The following is a 20,272-nucleotide window of genomic DNA, read 5'->3' as shown; positions in this document are numbered from 1 at the left end:
ACCCACACACACAAATTGAATGCCCGAATCAGCATTCCCCACGGCGCGCGTGCACCTTAATACGCATTCATGCGTACAAAGAGGCGTATGAGTGCTGCGATATTTACCAGATATCTGCTCTTATCTGCCTCAATGATGACTATGACAAGGAGACCATTTTCAGTTTCGTTTTGGGTTCACTTCTGCAACTCTCCCCCCCTCTCTCTCTCTCTCTCTCTGCCTCTCTGTCTTTCCATCGCTCTCTTTGTAGGCGTTTAATTAAATGAAGTCGTTTGCATTAATGTCGTCATTACGCATTTGCCAACAGCGCAGCAGCTCGGCCAAGTGTCGAGTGGCAAAAGGAGCAGCGCTGTTGTCGCAGCAGAAAACTCTGAGTGCTTGAGACGCGGCTGTCACACAAAATTCATTACACAAATGGAGCGCAGGTGGCGTCTATTGTCCATGTTCCATGACATATGCGCAGCGGCTGGCAACGGCTCCAATAGACAAATTTGTATTTATCAGCTCAGCACTCATCGAGTTCAGTTCATTCGCATTCGATATGACAATGACAATTTCCAGCTTAATGCTGATTGCAATCATTACGTAATTGCATTTAGACTAAATCTATCTGTAGCTGTGAATTACGCTTAAGATATTGTATCTTAGAAGTGCCTGAGGGCGAAGTTTCAATGAAGTGAGCAGCTGTATATGTGTTGGGAAATGAGCATTTATTTGTGTGTAGAAATGAGATGAATTGATTTGAGTGTATTCATGATTATGAAGTTAAACATAGTTAATATATATGGAATATATATTATATAAAATATGTATGTAAATATATTTTTCGATTTCATTCACAATAACCTTGCTGATGCCTTCTTATCTCCAGCTTAGACTGGTTACATAGATAAGCGCTTTATTATGATGACAAACTCTGTAGCTTAAGTATGAAATTTTTATTAAATATTTATTTATTGTTAATTATAAAATTAATATTAAATATTTATTTATTGTTAATTATAAAATTAATATTGAATATTTATTTATTGATAATCATAAAATTATTATTAAATATTTTGTTTTATAAGCTAATAGTTACAAATAATTTAAAAAGTTCTTTAAAATATAAAAAAAGCGCTTTTAATAATAATATAATAATTTAATAATAATAATAATAATAATAGTTAATATATAAATTTGTATGCTAATACTAATATATATTAAATATAATTTACACTCAATGTAGAAACTCTTAGTGCTGCTCTCTTTCATATTACTTGCTATATCCACACATGTAGACCTCTCAGTTCATTATATATCCAATATCAATACTGACTCAAACGAGCTTCAATGCCTCTGAAAATTTCTTTGCTGTTGCTCTGAGCGCTCAAAGAGAGAAAAAAAAGTGGATAGGCAGAGTAAACGATGTCGACTCTCTGCTGTATATAAAGTCAGCTTTCGCTCTGCTTCAGTTCAGTTCAATGTCAGTTATGTGTGTGTGCGTGTGTGTGTTTGCTGCCCAGACAGGACTCAACGTCAATTTGACAGCTCCAATGCGTCTGCCTATCATCAGCAGCTCTCGATCGGGTAGCTTTGTGTCTTGTGGAGGCTCGGCTGTTGTCTTTAGCGCACGCTGATTGTTTGCTAGCCAGACGCACGCATATTGGGACACAAATCAAATCAAACACGGCTCCAGCTCTAGCTGAAGCTGTTGTAGCTGTAGCAATAGCGGGCCATCAAGTGGGTCCGAGTGGGCGCCAGTTGGCTTGGGTGGTTACATCAACCTGTCGACAGCCACCTGCCACCTGCCACCTGCCACCTGCCAACGGTCAGCCTGGTGCCTGACTACCTGGCTGCCAGCTACTTGTCTCGATTGGTTTTTCAGTCAACTCTGCTGCTGTTGCTAGGTCAACATGGACTGCAAAATGTTTCGAACTGGTGACCAGCCAAATGACCGACTGACGACTGCAAAGCCGTGCTCTTAATTACCACAAGTTCGAGCCGCGTTCATGCCTCGCCTGCAAGGCATTTTAATTGCCCCGAAAAAAAAAAAACGAAACAGCGCAATAAAGAACTCAAATTTAGATTTGGCAGCAGCTGACTGCGATGGACGGACGATGGCCTTAACTTACTTCAAGAGCTACTTGAACTTAACGCAAATTGAAGTGGGGCCGGCAGTAACTCGAGCTGATTAGACATGGAGGCATTGGATACCACCATAGGCGCTACTAATAGTTGCTCAGCCAAGCAGAAGGTACTTTAGGCAATATATCTTAGATACCTTAACAATGTATTGATTGAAGTGCTACTACAGCACTGCTATACAAATGCTGCAACTAACACACACACACACACACACACACACACGCAGCTTCATACCACTTAAACAATAAAAATTGATTCAAGTACTTCATGTAAATCTTGTTAAGAGTTTGATTTGCATGCCTGCTGCGGCAGGGGCATTCAATCAGCATGCGTAACATGGGCAATACACTGATTCATAATTCAAGAGCAATTATAGTTGTTATCGCAAATATATTCTAATTGGAGAGTTAGTTGGGCACTGCTTGATCTGACTTGCTTTAAAAATTGGATAGAAGTTTTTTTCTTATGTTCTGAAGCTCGCTTGGGAAATTTTGATTTATGCTGTCTTGAAGATTTGGCCTTTAGTTATTAACCTCTTGACTCTTGGCTTGCCTGGGATTAGGCAAGGACCTATTTATAATTGAATCTATTTGCTTTGTCTTCTGGCTCATTTTAAGGCTCAAGGCTTATTTCAAGTTCACTTTGAGTCTTTAGTTCAAAGCCTTACCTAAGTATCTACTCTACTTGTCTAAAGTCTAGGGAATAATTGAATAATTTATCCTGAATTCTGCCTCATTTTAGAGCTCAATTTGATTTCATGTCTAAGCCTTCGATGAATTGGTACTAGAGCTGTACCTGGTGCCCTATTCCTATTTCTATGTCTTGATTTTAACTACTCGAACTATTGCCACTGAGACCAGATTGTTTAGATTCATTGACCTACATTAAGATTATCTTAGGGTTCAATTTGTTGCTGTGCCTTTGCACTCAGTTTAAATGATTATAATACTAATCAATAGTTGAATCCAAATGCTCACTATAGTCGGATATGATTCCGTTTTTCCTTAAGATCCTATTCAAAGTAAAAAACATGATTTTGCCCTTAGCCTAGGCATAAACAGTGCCTTGAGCTAAGGTTCTGCGAATCATAGTTTTTTCTATAGCCTAGGCTTACTATACGACCCACTGTAATACCCAAAGACTAAGTTCTGTTTGCACAATTCAGTGCCCAAAATTTACCCCTAGGGTTCAAAGTTTGCACTGGCGTTTGCACTAACTTTCGGGCTCGAACCTTGTCGAGGCCATGATTATGCGTCCATTCAACTTGAACCTTTGCCATGCAAGCTGCAAGCCTGACCTCAGGGTCTGCCTATTCTTTTTTTTTTTTTTTTTTTTTTTGTACAAACCAATACTTGTTCACTTCATACTTGTCAATGAGTGTATTTACGTCTCAGCGCAATAACTAAGAGCCATAGGAGTAGAATATAAATGGTATGATTTGCAGTTGGCCTAGATGACGCGTTGTGGAGCGTATCGTTGATGAAGTCAATGTGATACCAAACATCCGTGTAGAGCGATGGCATTGCCTTTGCGCCGCAACCCAGACGCTGCGATACGATGCCCACTAATGTATTGTTAGCCATCAGTGGTGCGCCCGTATCGCCCGCACATGGGCTCTCGTCGGCGCCCACTTCGAATCTGCCAGCGCAGATTGTCTCGGGATGCACAACTTGGAGTATTTTCTCACACGCTTCATGATCCAATAGCGTTACACATATATGCAGTAAATTACCAGATAATGGACCACCCTGTGAATTGTAGTGCATGGTAGAGTGGTTCAGTGGTTCCAGTAGTTCAGTGGCTTAATGGTTCAGTGGTTTCTCTTACCCTATACAGGCGACCCCAGCCAAAGACCATATGCTCAACACTAAAATTGGGGGCTGATTTGGGCAGTTGTACAATATCGATGTTGGGATTATCGGTCGGCCATCTTCTCGTCAGCCTCAAAACCGCAATATTATGTTTGAAGTTCTTTGTGAAATTTTTGGATACGGTAATTTTTTGAACGCTTCTCACGACTGTGCTGGCGACACGGATCAGACGATTTGGCGTACCGCCGACTACGACAATAGATCGGAGTTGGTGCGGTACCATGAAAGTGCTACACAAATACAAATACAGAGATGAGTAGATATATCTCTCCGAGATATACTATATACATATATGTGGCTCACCTCATTGTACAGGTAGCAGCGGTTACAACGTACCGCGGTGCTATTATAGTGCCAACACAGTAGTGATTGTCCCCGAATCGAATCTGTGGCGCACGCGAACGTATGGAGACCACATATTTGGCCGCGGCATGTGTCCGATCGTCCAAAATGGGTGAAGTCAGACGTTTCGTACGCCTCAGTATTTTGCTTTCGGCACGCAAATTCGTTTCCAATCGCACAAAGAGCAGCAACAACAGCAGCTTAGAAAATATAACCGAACAATTGCAGTTGTGCATTTATATGTGTTGAGACGTTGCCCGCAAACATGATCTTCCCCATCGAGTGCAGGCGATCGCGGGTGTGTGTGTGTGTAGGGTAAACTTGTGGAAACAGTGGGGTGGGCGTATTCTTTTTTTTTTTTTTTTTTTTTTTTTTTTTTTTTTTTTTTAGATTTTCTTTTTTGAGTTTGACAACAAAAACAAGTAAGTGTGCACGAAGAGATGCCCAGAAAAATGGCAACAAACAGCTCATACGATTATGCCTATGTTACTCTTGGAAACGGGGGAGGGTTAAAGGTAGCTATCCGAAATATAAAGTATGCAACACCTATGCGCTCAATACAGGTAAATTGCATACACTCATCTGTTGTGGAATTCAATCTACGCTTAACAAATGTAGAACATTTTTATCGATAAGAGAGTAGAATGAGTTATCGAATAGACCATCGGAGGAATCGATTAAATTTGATCTCTTGATCTTGATCTAGAATCAAGAATGTTACGCTGAGACGCCACTCACGGTGGGTTAAGGTTAACAGAAATGATGAGTAACAAATTTTATTAATTTAGACATTCGAAAAAGACAACAAATAAAAATAGTTCCATAAGAAGTGCAAGGGGATAAAAAGACTGAATATACATATAAATATATATTAGCTCCAGTTGTGAAAGAAACAACCAGAATAAATATGCCCAATAGATTAGAGAGATATAGACAGTGCTTATAAAATTAAACATTCAATATATTTACAGTGACTACATAAATTTAAAATACTAACACAGACAGTGAAAGCAGGACGATCGCTGGAATGCATTGCCAGTCTGCAGCACTTATTATACTGTTGATCCAGTCTTTATGATAATAGACATTCGTATAGACCGATGGCAGAGTGGGTGTGGAACAGCCCAAACGATAGGTGGTAATACCATAGACGACATTATTCCTGATCAGTGGGGCACCTTCGTCACCCTGACAGGGACTCTGATGGATGGCGGGGTCCTCATTCATGCCGCATAGCATTTCCTCTTTGAAGGTTCTCAGCATCGATTTGCAGGTGGCCGTATCAAATATGGTAACATTGATTTGCAAAATGAGCGATGATAATGGTCCACCCTAATAGTTAGTATCGAAAATAGATAACGATAATCGATTGCTAGGCTCCGCTCCGCTCACCTTATACATTCGACCCCAGCCCAATAAAAAATAGCTTGAATTGACTGTGGGATTCTCATTGGGTATCGATATAATGGCAACGCCTGGATTTGTTGTGGGCCATGCTTCGGTTAATTTAAGTAGGGCAATATTGTTCGTATTTTGGCTGGTGAAATTGATCGGTACAAATATCTCCTTAACTGGCATATTCACAGATTTGTTATCGATGAACTTCAGACGGTTTGGTGTGCCGCCTACCACCATGATCGTACGACTTGGATATTTAAATTTGCTCTTACTAGATAGTGTAGTGCATGCAAAGATAGGAGATATATGAAATCAATGCTTAATGTTTTTCAATATGGATTATTCAGTATCTACCCACTCCATGACGCAATGTGCAGCTGTCAAGACGAATCTGGGTGCTACTATCGCACCACCACAATAATGATTATCGCCATAATATCTCTCCGGTATCCTTGAACGTATCGATATCACATATTTGGCCATCTCTAGTGTTTGATTCTTAAAGAAGTCAGGCGTTGACAGCCGTTTAACTCGATTTTCAGATAATATTGGATCCAAAAGTATTAATAGCAATAGTATCGTCTCTTTCACTGAACAATTTTGGCAGTTCATGTCCAGCTCCAACAGAAAATTTTGAATAAATTTCTTTCCGAATTTATCTGTTGACCACTGTTCCCATCCTTCTGCATTGCAAACTAATACAATTATTAGCACTTATTAAGGCTATTTTCAATATTAATATGATTTGTATTGAATTTATAATACAGTTAGAACAAAAAACAAGTGTCTACTGTCAACTATTTCAAATGTATTTTGTGGAATATTTGATTTTTTAATGTTGTATTTTTCACTACAAAAAAATATGAAAGAATCATATATGAGGAGTGCTGGGATAAACACCCAGACAGAGCTGTTGCTCTCAGCATTCTTGGCTTATTGTCTGTTAACTGGGCGATTTCCGTTAGAAATACGTTGCATATATTGTTGCATTTTCAATTAAAATCGATAACGATATGGTATCAATTATCGATAACAAAATAAAGGACTTATATTGCGTATACATATTGATGCATTCAAATAAGGATATATTCATGGATATATACAGACACATGTAACGGACGGGGTGGACGAGCAAAGAAAAAGCCAAAGATGGAGAGAGAGAGAGAGAGACAAGAATATATAGGGAGGGAGAGAGAGAGAGACAACACACACTTATGGTCATATCGATGTAGTTTTCGGGTCTCTGCCTAGCTCATATCCTTTACCTGTTATATACATTCACACAACCCGTATGCGCGTTATGCCCATTTTCGATTCAAATCAATTTGATGGAGCTTCTCACTTTACGCAGCTAACTTGTTGCTGTAAACAATGCCAAATGGAGTTTGATTATTTGATGAACGTCGTTTCTATTTTTGATAGCATTTGAAATATGCCGCTCGGCTTGGCCAGTTGTCTATCAAGTGTTGGCCAAAACATACTTTTGCTGTAGTTAACGAGCAGCGTGAAGTCCTTTTAGTTGTTGTTGTTATTGAGTTTTTGTGTTTTTAGTTTGTTTTTGTTTTTGTTGTGGCATTTGAAGTTGTTCGAGCGAGCAACCCGGCTCAATGTCAATTCAGTTGACAGCTGTAACGGCTAAGCACTTGACTATTGTAATTTCAAATGTGTCAGAGAGCAGCCGTGGTTGGGAGTGGAGCAGGAGTGGAGATTGGTGGGGTTGGAGGTGGTGTTGGTGGTGGTGTAGCTGACTGCTGAAGCTTTTATTGCTTGACTTCCCTTTGCTGCAGTCACAAACTCTTTCAGCTGTATGAGTGTGCGTGTGTGTGTGTGTGCTAGTATGCGTGAGCGCTCTCAAGTATGTTTTAAGCAAAGTTTGCGCATAAACTTTTTACCAAAAGTATTTGTGGCTCAAATATTTTCATTTGCCTGTGGCAGCTGCACCAAATAATTGTGGCTCTCATCCGCTCTCTTCCCCGCTCACTCTCCCTTTCGCACACTCGCTGTCTTGTTCTCGCTCTGCTTGCCTTACGGCCACATCGTGACTGGCCGCTTCGCTGATTTGTGGCAAGCAAATTTATTGACAATTCATGGCGCCAGCACCACCACCACCATCTAGAACCACTCAACAGCCACAAAAGCTGTTCAAGCATTTTCTATTTTTTTCTTTCCTTCTTATTTTTGTTTTTTATATACTTTTTGCTGTGTTGAACTTTGGCGCAAGTTTGTCGCAAGTTGCGCTTTCCGTCTGGCTGGGGCTGGAGCTCATGACAAACTGCCTGACCATTTAAGTCGTAGATTTTTCATTTTTCATCTTTAGCGGCGCCTCGAACTTGCGCTTGAATCTCTGCGCCCAGCAGCTGGCCAAAAAGACAACAAAGTTTAAATTAATGGCACTCAACTATTAGCAAAAATTAAAAAGCCAAGGCGTTTGCCTAGCACAGCGAGAGAGATACAGAGAGAGGGGGAGAGAGAGAGAGAGAGAGAGAGAGAGAGACTCTGATGTGTGGAGCGAACAAACTTGTGCTGGGCGTGGCAGCAACGCCCATTGTTTTTGAGGCCAGAAAGCAGCAGCAAACTGTGCGCCAATTAGCGCTGACAGCGCTTTAAGTCAAGCAACAGGCCAAGCGGAGGGAGGGCAGGGGGAGCGCAACAGTGAGTAGGAGTATGTGAGTGTGTGCAGTAAAACTTTTGTCTACATGACATGGAAATGCACTTGCACTTGGCCAAAAAAGATGGCCAAGCAAATATGATTGCAGCTGCAACTGCAACAGCTGCTGCTCTTAACTTGGTCAGCGGGCTGTGGCTTAAAATGTCAGCAGCTCAACACATTTATAATAAATTTATGCAATTGTGTTAATAAATTAATTGGACTGATTTGTATATGAGAAATGTGAGAGTGTATATATATGTGAGTGTGAGTATGTGTGTATTCATGGCAGCTAAATTAATTTGAATTCATTGCGCAAGTCGAGCAGCTGTAAGTGCAAATACATGTCGCTCATACGCCGCCTTTGCCGCACAAAATTAATTAAACAATTTTGCATTGTGCGCGGGATCATTAAGGGCTTTCGGGAAGGAGGGGCTTTGGGGGCTTTGAGTGGAGCTCAAGTTACTTTGTCCTGGGGTCAACTGTAAGTTTAGCCAGTGAGCTCCCTGATGCATTGCTTTGCGCACGCTAATTGAATTAAAGACGTTCTTTCAAGGCAGCAATAATTAAAAGCGGTTGACCAATAATCAATTGGCAGCACAGCTGGAGACAGGTACAACAGCAACAGCTGACAGTTGACAAAGCAACAACAACAGCAACAACAGCAGTAGTAGTAAAAGGCCAGCCAGGCAGCTCAGATGTGTTGTCCGCATTCGAGTAATAGAAATAAATTGGCGCCGCATGCAGCTTTGGGTCTAGCTCTAGCTTCATGGCTATTGTCTTGCCACGGCAGTCAAGTGGCACTCGTGTTAGTGTATGTGTGTGTGTGTGTGTGTTGGCTCATGAATTGCCAAGTGCGCCCAGTTGCCAGGCAGCTGCTTAGAGCTAATGAAACGCTCGCTCGCTTGCGTATGTGTCTGTGTGTGTGTGTGTGTGTGTGTGTGTGTGAGTCTTTGCTCGCATCCCTTTATGTGTTTGGGTATCTAATTTTTATTTTTGTTATTCTCTCGACTCTTTGTTTCGTTTCGTTTCGTTTCTGTTTTGTTGCATGCCCCATAAAGGCGCACGTAATTAAATCTAACTTTATTAGCACATTTGTTCAAGTGCTTGAAGGTGTTGCCTTTCCATGCATGCGGCCAAAAGGCGAAAAACTTAACTAAATAGGACCACAACAAATGCCTTCATACCTGTCCAGGTGTATGTATGTATGTGTGTGTGTGTGAAGTGTTTAATTAACATTATTTGAGTATGGTAATTGGGGTTGTTTTTAATATATTCCTGAAATTCCAGAAATTTTCCACAGAAATTTCGATTGAGTTTGTAAATTTTTTTTTACGCAGAAGTAAATAAATTAAATGTAAATAATTTTATATTTAAAGAAAAAAATGTATAAATATATTTATAGTATAAATATATCATATATCTTAGATAACAAAACAGAGATAAATATAAATTTCCATTTGGGAAAAATTTCTTGTTTCTTTTAAAATGAAATGTGAACTATTGTTAGATAGAATTTTTAGAATATACAGCTATAGAATACTTAAAACTTTTGCAATTTCAACAAATCAAGAGAATTTTAAGCTTAATTGATCATGGTCAATTATTGTTGTAATTTTGCAAAAGTTTAAATGATATCAAAATGTAGCCCGTTTTACATATTAATTACCACAAATCCACGCTGGAAAAATCTACAATTATTTTACACTTTAATCCATTGAACTGTAAAACAAACCCACAGCATGTTTAATTTTACTAAAAAAAAAAAAAAAAAAAAAAAAAAAAAAAAAACCAAATCCCTCCCGAAACTGAAACTGAAATACAATTAGTTTTAGCTTTATTCGAGTCATGTATTTATATATATATATATATAGAAACATAAGTTGTTAACCTCTTGTTGTTGCTGTTAATTGTTGCTGAATGTTGTTGTTAATTGCAGTTGTTGTTAAAGGCCCAACCACCTGTAGCCACCAAACCACCAACCAACCAACCAATCAACCAATCAACCAACCACTACACCACCCACTCTCTATATATCTCTGTCTGTTTCTTTGTTAATCCATATGTGTCTCTCTTTCTCTCTCTCTCTCTGTCTCTCCATAAATGTGTTTCCCTACCAAGCACACACAAATAAAAAAAAAAAAAATGTTTATTATGGACAATATGCAATTAATATAACTTTCTGTACACATTTCTCTTGTTTTCCACAAAAAATTATAAAAATATAAACAAATTAAAATTCGTATATATGCAAAAAAAAAAAAAAAAAAAAACAAAACAAACAAAAAATTAAATAAAAATACATACACACAACTTGCATATGCAGCTGAGCAGCCGAACAAGGCCACGCCCACTGGCCGCCTTTGCCGTACTGCGGCTATTGATGGCGGTGACGCAGACGCCGACACGATTGCTGGCTATGACGTCAAAGCCACTAAAGCAAACGATGCCAGAGATGACGATGATGGTGATGATGATGATGATGATGACGACGATGATGCTGCAGCTGAACGATGGCGGCCAAGTGTGCTAAATGCAACAACTGTCGCACTGCCCGATAGCAAACAAAACCAAACAACAACAGCAAAACATCAAAACAACATAAAATATACAACAACAACAGCAACAACAACAATAACAACAACAACAACAACAACCAGAGCAACGAGTCTTGAGAAGGCGCCACGCGCTAGCTTTTTGAATATAATGCAGCCACGGCTATCATTGAACGGCATGCTCAATCCACCATATCCATCGCTGATGCCATCACCGCGTCCTCTGTACCGTGATCATAGCTCCAGGTCCATCAATCCGCTGACTGCCTACGAGCAGCAAATGGCGGAGCTCGATGGCAGTTTCTATGGCAGCAATGCGGGTTATTTGGGCGGCAGTGCCGGTGGTGGCACCACTTGCACCAATCTGACTGCGGCTGGTGCTAATGCAGGCGGTGGTGGTGGTAGTGGAGGTGCTGGTGGTGGTGTTGGTATAGGTGGTGGTGCCAGTGGCACACAAAGTAGTGGTGGTGGTGGTGGTAGTGGTGGTGCCTTTCATACAACTGAACTTTCAATAACACCAACAATGGCAGCCGATGAGCAGTTCATTGATTTGGGTAGCCTGCGTCGCTTCTCAATCGATCGACAGAGCTTTCTGGGTAAGGCTGAAACACCGTCTGCATGTGTGTGTATATTCCCGCTCTCGAACCTTTATCCTTTCACTATATATCTATAATTTCAATTAAATTTCGCTCTCTCTCTCTCTCTCTCTCTCTCTCTCTTTCGCCCTCTCGGATTGCAGATCTAGGCCCCAAGTTTGGCATGTCCCAGCCGAAATTCGGTCAGAGCGTCTCGCAACAAGGTTTCTTTACGTCGCATGACAGCCTGGCCACACCATGTGCATCCAGAGCATCGAACTCGCATATGGCCAACGTAAGCACTGCCTCCGAAATGGATTTATTGCACAACAACAAGCAACGCCCCAACAACAACAAGTCGCGCGGACGTCTGAAAACAATTGGCGGCGATCAGCCACTGCTGGGCACCTGGAATCGATCCACAGGCCGCGGCTCGCAGGATAACACGCTAGGTGGCGGCGGTGCTGGCAGTGCTGCTGCTGGCGGTGGTGCCACCAACATGCTCATGGGCCACACACAATATGGCGGCAACTACTGCAATGGCACAGATCGGTAAGTAACGGCATCTAGCTCTGCTCGAAGTCGACGTTAGTGTGTGCTTCTCTCGCATTTACAGCTACCCGCGCTCACGTTCGCAACAGCACCACAATGCCGGTCAAGCAACGCACCACCCATACCAGCTGCAGCACTCGGCCTCCACGGTATCGCACCACCCGCATGCGCATGGCCAATCCGCACAAGGCGGTCCCGGTCCACCTCACGGCGGCCATCCACACCATCAGTCACATGGTGGCATTGGTGGTGGTGGTGGTGCTGGTGGCAGCGCTGGCGGCGGCCACTCAACCCAGCCGCACCACCAGAAACCGCATCGTACTGCCTCGCAGCGCATTCGCGCCGCCACAGCTGCCCGCAAGCTGCACTTCGTGTTCGATCCGGCGGGGCGGCTCTGCTACTATTGGTCCATGGTGGTTTCCATGGCCTTTTTGTACAATTTTTGGGTGATAATCTACCGCTTCGCCTTTCAGGAGATCAATCGTCGCACCATTGCCGTTTGGTTCTGCCTGGACTATCTGTCCGATTTTCTCTATCTCATTGACATATTCTTTCACTTTCGCACCGGCTATCTGGAGGATGGGGTCCTTCAAACGGATGCACTGAAGCTGCGCACTCACTACATGAACTCGACGATCTTTTACATCGATTGCCTGTGCCTGCTGCCGTTGGACTTTTTGTATTTATCGATTGGCTTCAATTCGATACTGCGCAGCTTTCGTCTGGTGAAGATTTATCGATTTTGGGCCTTCATGGATCGCACCGAACGGCACACAAACTATCCAAATCTGTTTCGATCGACGGCCCTAATACACTATCTGCTTGTGATATTCCATTGGAACGGCTGCCTCTACCACATCATACACAAGAACAATGGGTTCGGCTCACGCAACTGGGTCTACCACGACTCCGAGTCGGCGGATGTGGTCAAACAGTATCTGCAGAGCTACTACTGGTGCACACTGGCATTGACCACCATCGGGGATCTGCCCAAGCCCCGCTCGAAGGGAGAGTACGTCTTTGTGATATTGCAATTGCTATTCGGCCTGATGCTATTCGCCACGGTTCTGGGGCATGTGGCAAATATTGTGACATCAGTGAGTGCGGCGCGCAAGGAATTTCAGGGTGAGTGTGATGCAAATTAGTTAACTATAAATATTAAGCTCTAAATGGGCTAAAAATTTGAGATATTAACAGAAAAAAGTTAACTTTTATATTAACCGATTATTATTTGCTGCAATACAAAACGATAGATAAACGATAGACGATAAGTTGAGCAAGGGAAGGGTAGATAGATATTAGAAACTAAAATGTATAAAAAAATATAGAAGCTATAAAGCCTAACGTATTAACTAATCCAAAAGTTCTTAAAACTCTTAAACTAAATAAAATAACGAGAAAAAAAATAAGCTAAGAAGAAAATGTTATCAATCAAAATGAGATTAAACCCTAAACTGCCGTATGTAAATATCATTATGACTATATCCAAGCGAAAATAGTGAAAACGATAAGCAAACATGCTGAATATATTAAAAAGGAAACCAAAGCTGGCTTAAAGAGGCAAACCCAAACAAAGGGGCTAACCACACACGCAGCACAATTTCCACTCCAAATGTTGCTTGAAACTAGCTAAGCTTTAAATGAAAGACAGAAAATAAAAATATGAAAAGTGAGCAACATGCTTTTGGGCCCGAAACGAAAGAAAAAATAATTGTGAAACTCTGGAGAGTTGCATAAATCACAGGACAGAATGTTGAAATGTAATCATTATCCGTTGCATGTTGTTGGTTTTGCTTTGTTGTTGGTATCCTTATCAAGACAATTTTAAGCTGGAATTTATAAATTGTTGTTGTTTCTCTTCTGTGTTGTGGCTTCAATATTTACGAGCTGTCTGATTAAACTGTTGCTCAGAGCTAGGTCTGTTACGCACACACACACACACACACACACACCCAGAAAGAGATACAGATATACAGAGATACAAATACATATACATATGGGAACAATAATCCGCAGCCAAGATGCGGACAGACATGCAAAAGGACAGACGAATAAACGAATAACGGTATGGGATACATGCGAATAAAATCTGTGGAGGGAGGGTGGTGGGGGGAAGGCGCTTGGATACATTTGACAAAACAGAACAATGAGCAAAGCCCTCGAAAGTATGCAAAACTTTTTGGCTTTGCCATTTCAGCTGCTTAAATTGAGGAAAATTTGATGCGAATGTGTGCGTGCGTGTGTGTGTGTGTGTGTGTGTGTTTGCAAGCAACTGTATACAATATATATTATTATATATGTATATGGAAATCCTGACTGGCTTACGTTTAGATGTTTGCTCCTTTTTCTTTTGTTGTTATTGTTGTTGTTGTGGCAGACAAGACACAGTTGGTGCTCATGCAGCTTGAACAAGCTCCTTGAGCAGTAGACTCTTGTGAGCTCAGTAGGCCATGCGACCATTAGCTAAATGAACTCGTTTATTTGCTCCATAAATAACTGGGCAAAAATGCAAGTGTCGCCATTGCAACTGCGACCGACTCTACTGTCCTTCCGGCCGGCGTCCTGTCGTTTTAATTTCAAAAGACCGCCTAAGTCAAATGGTTGGCAAGCAATTCAAGAAAATGAACAAAACTGCCTGGGACGGGGAGACAGCGGCATGGACTTTCATTAGGCGAACGTCAGCTGAAAATATTAAGGCCACTCAACGAACCAAACGAACCGGAGAGGGATGAAGAGAGTGAGTGAGAGAGAGAGAGCGAGGGAGAGGGAGAGGCAGACACAGTCCTTTTCAGCAGTGGACATTGGCCGGCTGGGAAGTAAAAGCTGTAGCCGTTGCTTAGGGCAAACAAAGCAATTCCCCTAGCTTCATTGATGGGCGTGGCCAGAGTGTTGTCACCTCCACACACATACACATGCAGCCACATGCAGCTTTAACATGTTTACACAACACTTTTTCATATGTGCGACTGGGCAGGACGTGGCGGGGCAGGGCAAGGCAAAAGTCAGCAAGCGAAGCTCAGCGGCTTAATGGACGAAACGTGCTGCTGCATTAATTTCTGGTTTTATGCACTCAAAATAACAATTTTTTTGGTTTTTGGTTTTTTTTTTCATTCTCATATTTGCATGCAGCAAATCTAAATTTTTATTGCCACACAGAAAATTTATAAATATATGTATATATGTATGGGCTATGAACGCTATGAACGATGCATCCTATCAGCTGTATCTGAGAGCAGGTAATCAAGAAATGCTTGCAAATACACGCGATTTTCATAGTCGCCAGAGATATCGGCCATTAGCATCATGCTGTCCGCTTCGCTAATCGCTTGACCCATGCTGGTCATAACGAGCACCAGATCGTGTGCATTGAAATAGCCCTCCTTGCGGCGATCGAACACTGCGAAGGCTTTGCCCAAATTCTCCTCGCTAAACATCTCGTTCAGCTTAGGCGCCAGCATTTTTATGAACGCATCAAATCCAATATACGAACTATCATCCTCATCTGCCTCGGCCATGAACTCGTGGACCTCGCCTTCGGTGGGCGCATAACCTACGTCAAACATGATCTGATACAGCTGACGAATATCTATTTTGCCAGTCCGGTTCACATCATGTTTGTCGTAGATCAGACGCAACTCATTGATGAGCTCCTTGGATGCGGACGACCGAGACATTCGACTGACACAAAAAAAAAATGAATAATAATAATAAGAAAGTATATAACAATTTCTCAACGACGAAAAACCAACTGACAATCAACTCAGAGTCGCAACTTGAGCTCGAGGGCTAATAAAACACTTAGGTGACCGTTGCGCTTCGCTGAGTTGGCAACTTTTCACGTAGTTTTTGCTTCCGGTTGTTTTTTTTTTTTTGTGGTGTATGCCAAAGGCAGGCACGACTTTGTGCCCCACTCCTTGCCCCTTGCCACAATAATAATACATCATATAACCATGAACATGCAACGAGAATCATCCATCAATTTGTCAATTCAGCAGCGCTTGCCGCTTCGAGTGCCGCCCGACCACAAGAAGCAAACAACGATGCTCAATGCTTCATGCCTAATGTCAGCTGCCCACAGCCTGATGCTCGCTGATGCGAATCGCTGAGCTGTGCGGCAAACACAAAAAAAAAAAAAAAAAAAAATCATTATCAAAAAAAAGCAAAAACATGACCAAAATCAAATGCAGCGATATTTTTTTGGTGACGTTCAAATGCTCTTCAAGTGCGGCCACGCTGCGTATGTGTAATGTATTTGTTGTGTATAACTCATGCGCAGCGTGAACCGCAACGCAACGAATTGTGTCAACAGCAAAGAGTTTAAAAAGAAAAATAAAAAACGATCTGCCGAGAGCAATTGACATATTGCTGCAAGTGCATTGTAATTTGAATACTCAGCGCAGTTGGAAAAAAAATTCCTAAGCGTTGTGCAACGCTCGAAGTTTTTATTGACTTTAACAAAATAGCTGCACTTTAAATCTATGACACTTTTTTTTACCATTAAATGAATTGTTTTCTTTTGCAATATCTTTAAGGAACAAAGACTAAATAAATTCGGTGTTCCAGCTTACATTTTCAATTTATATTCAATACTAAAAATACTTAAAAATGTAAAAGAAAATGTTCGAGTCGCTCTTTGCATTTATAAGTTGGCTCCTTCTGAATTCCTTTTAGGGAATAATAATACTAAATCAAAGTATACAGTGTAAACATTTGCTTACGATTCACAACACTGAAACACACTTTAAATAAATTTTCCCAACTTCTAACCATCGTCATTTATTATGAAGATCTCTCTCTCTCTTTCCCTTCCGGCTTACGTTGCTCAATACTAAACTATTAAACTCAACACATAAATCTGTTACCAAAGACCTTTACGCACAGTTTAAAGTTGTTTTCACTTCCAGTAACTTTTCACTTTCTTCAATAAAACTTGAAATCCAGCTTTACATAATTTCTTAAGGGTTGTCGTCGCCTTAAAAATAGTACAACAAAAGCTGTCTAACTAGGCTGTCATTAATCTTGAAGTTTGCTCAAGTGCTTACAATTCCTAAGATAATTTATATTCATTAAACTTTTACGCTCACTTTTCTGATTCAACTACACCTAATCCTTTTTTATAATGAGAATTCGCTGCATCTTCTTCTCCGACGTCTGCTACGGCTTCTCTGTTTGCTATAATTACGAACCCTGGAGCGTGACATTTTTGCGCTGATCTCTGATACCTCAACCTTTCGCTTGGCATTTAGAAACTACTTTAGCTCCCTCCTCATTTCACCTCTCTTTATTCTATTTTTTATTTTTTTTTTATTTTGTCTCTTTTTCTTGAGCTGCTCCCCCTTCTTTGCATTTCATCTTTCTCCATTGGAGGCAAATATCGCAAATACCTCTAGTCATGGCTTAGGGCGCAACACTTTAGTGATGGCCTTCTGCTACATTAAGCAAACTCCCTCTGGCCAACAACTTAAAAACTTATATATTTACTTAGTAACACGCAGGCAGGCAGAGCGGGCTCCCAGCCAGCCAACCAGCCAGCCAGCCGGCTCCTGCTTCTCATCTTAACTCAGTTGCGTTCTCATCTTGGTTTCATCAGGGCTTCTGCTTGTGCTCTTCTTGTGTTGCGCATGAAAATTGATTTTCAAATAGTTGGCCTGCCTTTTTTCAAATTTGATTGACGTTATTACATTACATAACATCACATCAACCATACACACACACACACGCGCAGGGGACTTATACAAGCAGCTGGTTTAAGTTATTCATCCATTTAGCCCCACTTATGGAACGGCTGGCTGCCTGCCCCACTGCCACACAGCCCTCCTCTCTGACTGCCTCGCTGACTGGCTTGCAACAACAAGTGGAAAACTGTCATTATATTTGAGTTATTGATGGTTTTTCAAAATCATTTTAGCAACAATGTTGTTTGTCTCACACACCCACACACACACACACACACGCACGCACGTCTGCACACCCGCACACACCCTCACACCTACACAAGTTACATTCACGCTTAGTTAAACGCCATGGCTGCGGCTTGTTAACGCTAAACAGGCGCAAACTTTAAATGCTCTGCAAGTGCTGCTGCTGCCGTTGCTGCCGCTGCTGCTGTCATTGCTTTTGGCGCTTGTGGCACAAATCCAGAAAATGCTTTTCGAATATGCCATTCAAAATTATGTTAATTTGTTGCCAGCGCCCGGCCTGCCAGCTCCTATGTAATTATTATTGTAAATAGTTTTTTATGCAAATTATGCGTCAGCAGCGCTGTCAACGCTTGTGATTGATGTTCTGCATACAACACGACAATGTGGTATACTGTGAGTGTGTGGGTGAGTGTGTGTCTAGTTATTCGCTCTGTTGCTGCTGCTATGGCTGTGGCTGCGGCTGCTTCAGCTGGTCACTTGCTTGCTTTGCCTTTAGCTGATGTTGTTTACTGCAATTAAAACAATTTATGCGCTCAATTTACTCATACAAACACACATACACGCACATCCAGACTCTCTCTCAAACGCACACACACATTCATATATATGCTCCTGCTGGGCACTGACTCTTTACTTTGAGATTTGTAGTGCTCTACGTGCAGCCATTTTGAGTTGAACCCGTTACACCGCTCGCCATCTCACTCTTGCCCTCTTCATTTTTATTAGTTTTTTTTTTACGTTTTACTTGCAGCAATTGTTGTTGCTGTTGCCTTTGCTCTCGCACAATGAGCGCGTGTCTAAAAATAGATATGAGCGACGTACGCACGAGTTAAAGAGAGGGACGCACAAATTCGTATTCGAATTTCGCTCTTTCGCCTTTTGCCTTTGCCTTTTGCCTTTGCTATTTCCTTTGCTTTGCCTTTGCCTCAGTCTTCAGTCAAGGCAGCGTCCATTATCCACTTTAACTTGGCCGCTTTGCCTGTATTGGTGAGCGTGTGTTTGTGTGTGTGTGTGCGAATTTCGTTGGTTTCAACTGCTAGTTGTTGTTGTTGTTCGTTTCGCTGTTTGCTCTCGCTTGCCACAGCGAAACAACAACTACAAAAGCAACAGCAATGCTTCGTCGCCCGTCTGGCATGGTTATGTATGCGTGCATGTGTGTGTGTGTGATTTTGTGTGAGTCTTTCTAGCTGTGTATTACTGTGTGTGTTTATGTTTGCTGCTGCTGCTTATGCCCTACAGCTGTAACCGTGAGTGCGCTTCTATGTGTAACTATGTGTGTGTATATATTTGTGTGTGTGCGCGTATGTATGTGTGTGTGTGTATATTCCAATCAATATTGTAGACGCAGTCGCCGCTGTTGGCCGCTTTTGCCCATTAAGCTGCATGTACGCCAACTTACCGTCGTATTTTTAGAACATGGCTGTTTTCTTGTTGCTGCCGCAGTTGTTGTTGTTGTTGTTGTTGTTGTTGCTGTAGTTGCTGATGCTGCTACTGCTGGCATTGTGTGGCATGCATGTAGCTGCTCTTTAAGGGCAAAATATTCCATTATCCTTGAAAAGCGAATTTGCCAAGGATGTGGCGAGTGTTCTGACTGCAGCTGAAGCTGGCATGCGCATTGTTATTGTTATTGTTATTGCATCGCTGGCTAACGGAGCGCATTTATATTTGTTTGCCGCCCGAACAAATCTACGAGAGCATCAAGCATTACACATACTTACACACATAACATACAGCGTTCAGCATTCAGCCAACAGCGTACAACAACATTTAGCATTCAGCATTCAACATTCAACATCATCAGGCACTTCATCAAGTTCGCGTGCTCCAGCGGCAACCGCATATGCATAATTAATGATACAAATTGGTTTTTCTGGAAAACTTCAGGCGAGTGCACATAAGAAAATCCCACCAACCGGGGTTTTTACAGCGGATGCTATAAGTGCTTAAGCAAGCTTTTTCAACTATATTCAATTATATCAGCTTTTAAGATATTCCTCTTCTTCTCACTTACTCTCTCTGCCTCTCGCTCTCCCACTCTCTCTACGTTAAACCTTTAATATTTAATGCATTTGCAAATAGCTTTGAGGTGAAAAACATATTTGAAATTTAAATGAATGTATATATAAATATCGAATTTTTTTTCTAAATTTATAGGTAGAAAGAGTTTAAAATTTTGGACTCAAAAAAATATTTATTATTATTTCAGACTGATTTAATGTTAATTATTTTTGGCTGTATGAGTGCCCTGAGGTGGAAAAAATAAATATAATTTAAAAAAGGATAC

General features: G+C 41.4%; 4 protein-coding genes across 12 annotated transcripts in view; 1 reads left to right on the top strand and 3 right to left on the bottom strand.

Annotated features, from left to right (window-relative positions):
• The window catches only part of LOC6579253 (cyclic nucleotide-gated cation channel beta-1), a 94,935-nt gene that overhangs the window by 58,157 nt on the left and 16,506 nt on the right, over nucleotides 1-20,272 (top strand). For 7 of the 9 annotated variants that reach the window (XM_044010920.1, XM_044010923.1, XM_044010924.1 and 4 more), the window contains exons 4-6: nucleotides 10,712-11,536; nucleotides 11,680-12,067; nucleotides 12,132-13,192. In XM_044010920.1, coding sequence (XP_043866855.1) covers nucleotides 10,712-11,536; nucleotides 11,680-12,067; nucleotides 12,132-13,192 — 2,274 coding nt within the window. The remainder of the gene's footprint in view (nucleotides 1-10,711; nucleotides 11,537-11,679; nucleotides 12,068-12,131; nucleotides 13,193-20,272) is intronic. The other 2 variants (XM_044010926.1, XM_044010925.1) reach the window with 1 other exon arrangement.
• Nucleotides 3,488-4,715, bottom strand: LOC6579259 (trypsin). Its single transcript, XM_002005119.4, has 3 exons — nucleotides 4,302-4,715; nucleotides 3,955-4,228; nucleotides 3,488-3,875 (listed from the first exon to the last, which is right to left on the bottom strand). Exons 1-3 carry the CDS (start codon nucleotides 4,574-4,576, stop codon nucleotides 3,498-3,500), a joined length of 927 nt encoding a protein of 308 aa, XP_002005155.1. The 5' UTR covers nucleotides 4,577-4,715; the 3' UTR covers nucleotides 3,488-3,497.
• LOC6579258 (chymotrypsin-2) lies at nucleotides 5,281-7,337 on the bottom strand. The gene is made up of 4 exons (XM_015163559.3): nucleotides 7,004-7,337; nucleotides 6,097-6,433; nucleotides 5,733-6,009; nucleotides 5,281-5,672 (listed from the first exon to the last, which is right to left on the bottom strand). The coding sequence occupies exons 1-4, from the start codon at nucleotides 7,014-7,016 to the stop codon at nucleotides 5,325-5,327; spliced, it is 975 nt and encodes a 324-aa protein (XP_015019045.1). The 5' UTR covers nucleotides 7,017-7,337; the 3' UTR covers nucleotides 5,281-5,324.
• Nucleotides 15,206-15,810, bottom strand: LOC6579257 (neo-calmodulin). The gene has a single exon (XM_002005117.4). The coding sequence runs from the start codon at nucleotides 15,739-15,741 to the stop codon at nucleotides 15,265-15,267; it is 477 nt and encodes a 158-aa protein (XP_002005153.1). The 5' UTR covers nucleotides 15,742-15,810; the 3' UTR covers nucleotides 15,206-15,264.

Source organism: Drosophila mojavensis, unplaced genomic scaffold (assembly GCF_018153725.1).
Source record: "Drosophila mojavensis isolate 15081-1352.22 unplaced genomic scaffold, ASM1815372v1 contig_80, whole genome shotgun sequence".
NCBI lineage: Eukaryota > Metazoa > Arthropoda > Insecta > Diptera > Drosophilidae > Drosophila > Drosophila mojavensis.
This window is presented reverse-complemented; position numbering and strand designations above follow the sequence as displayed.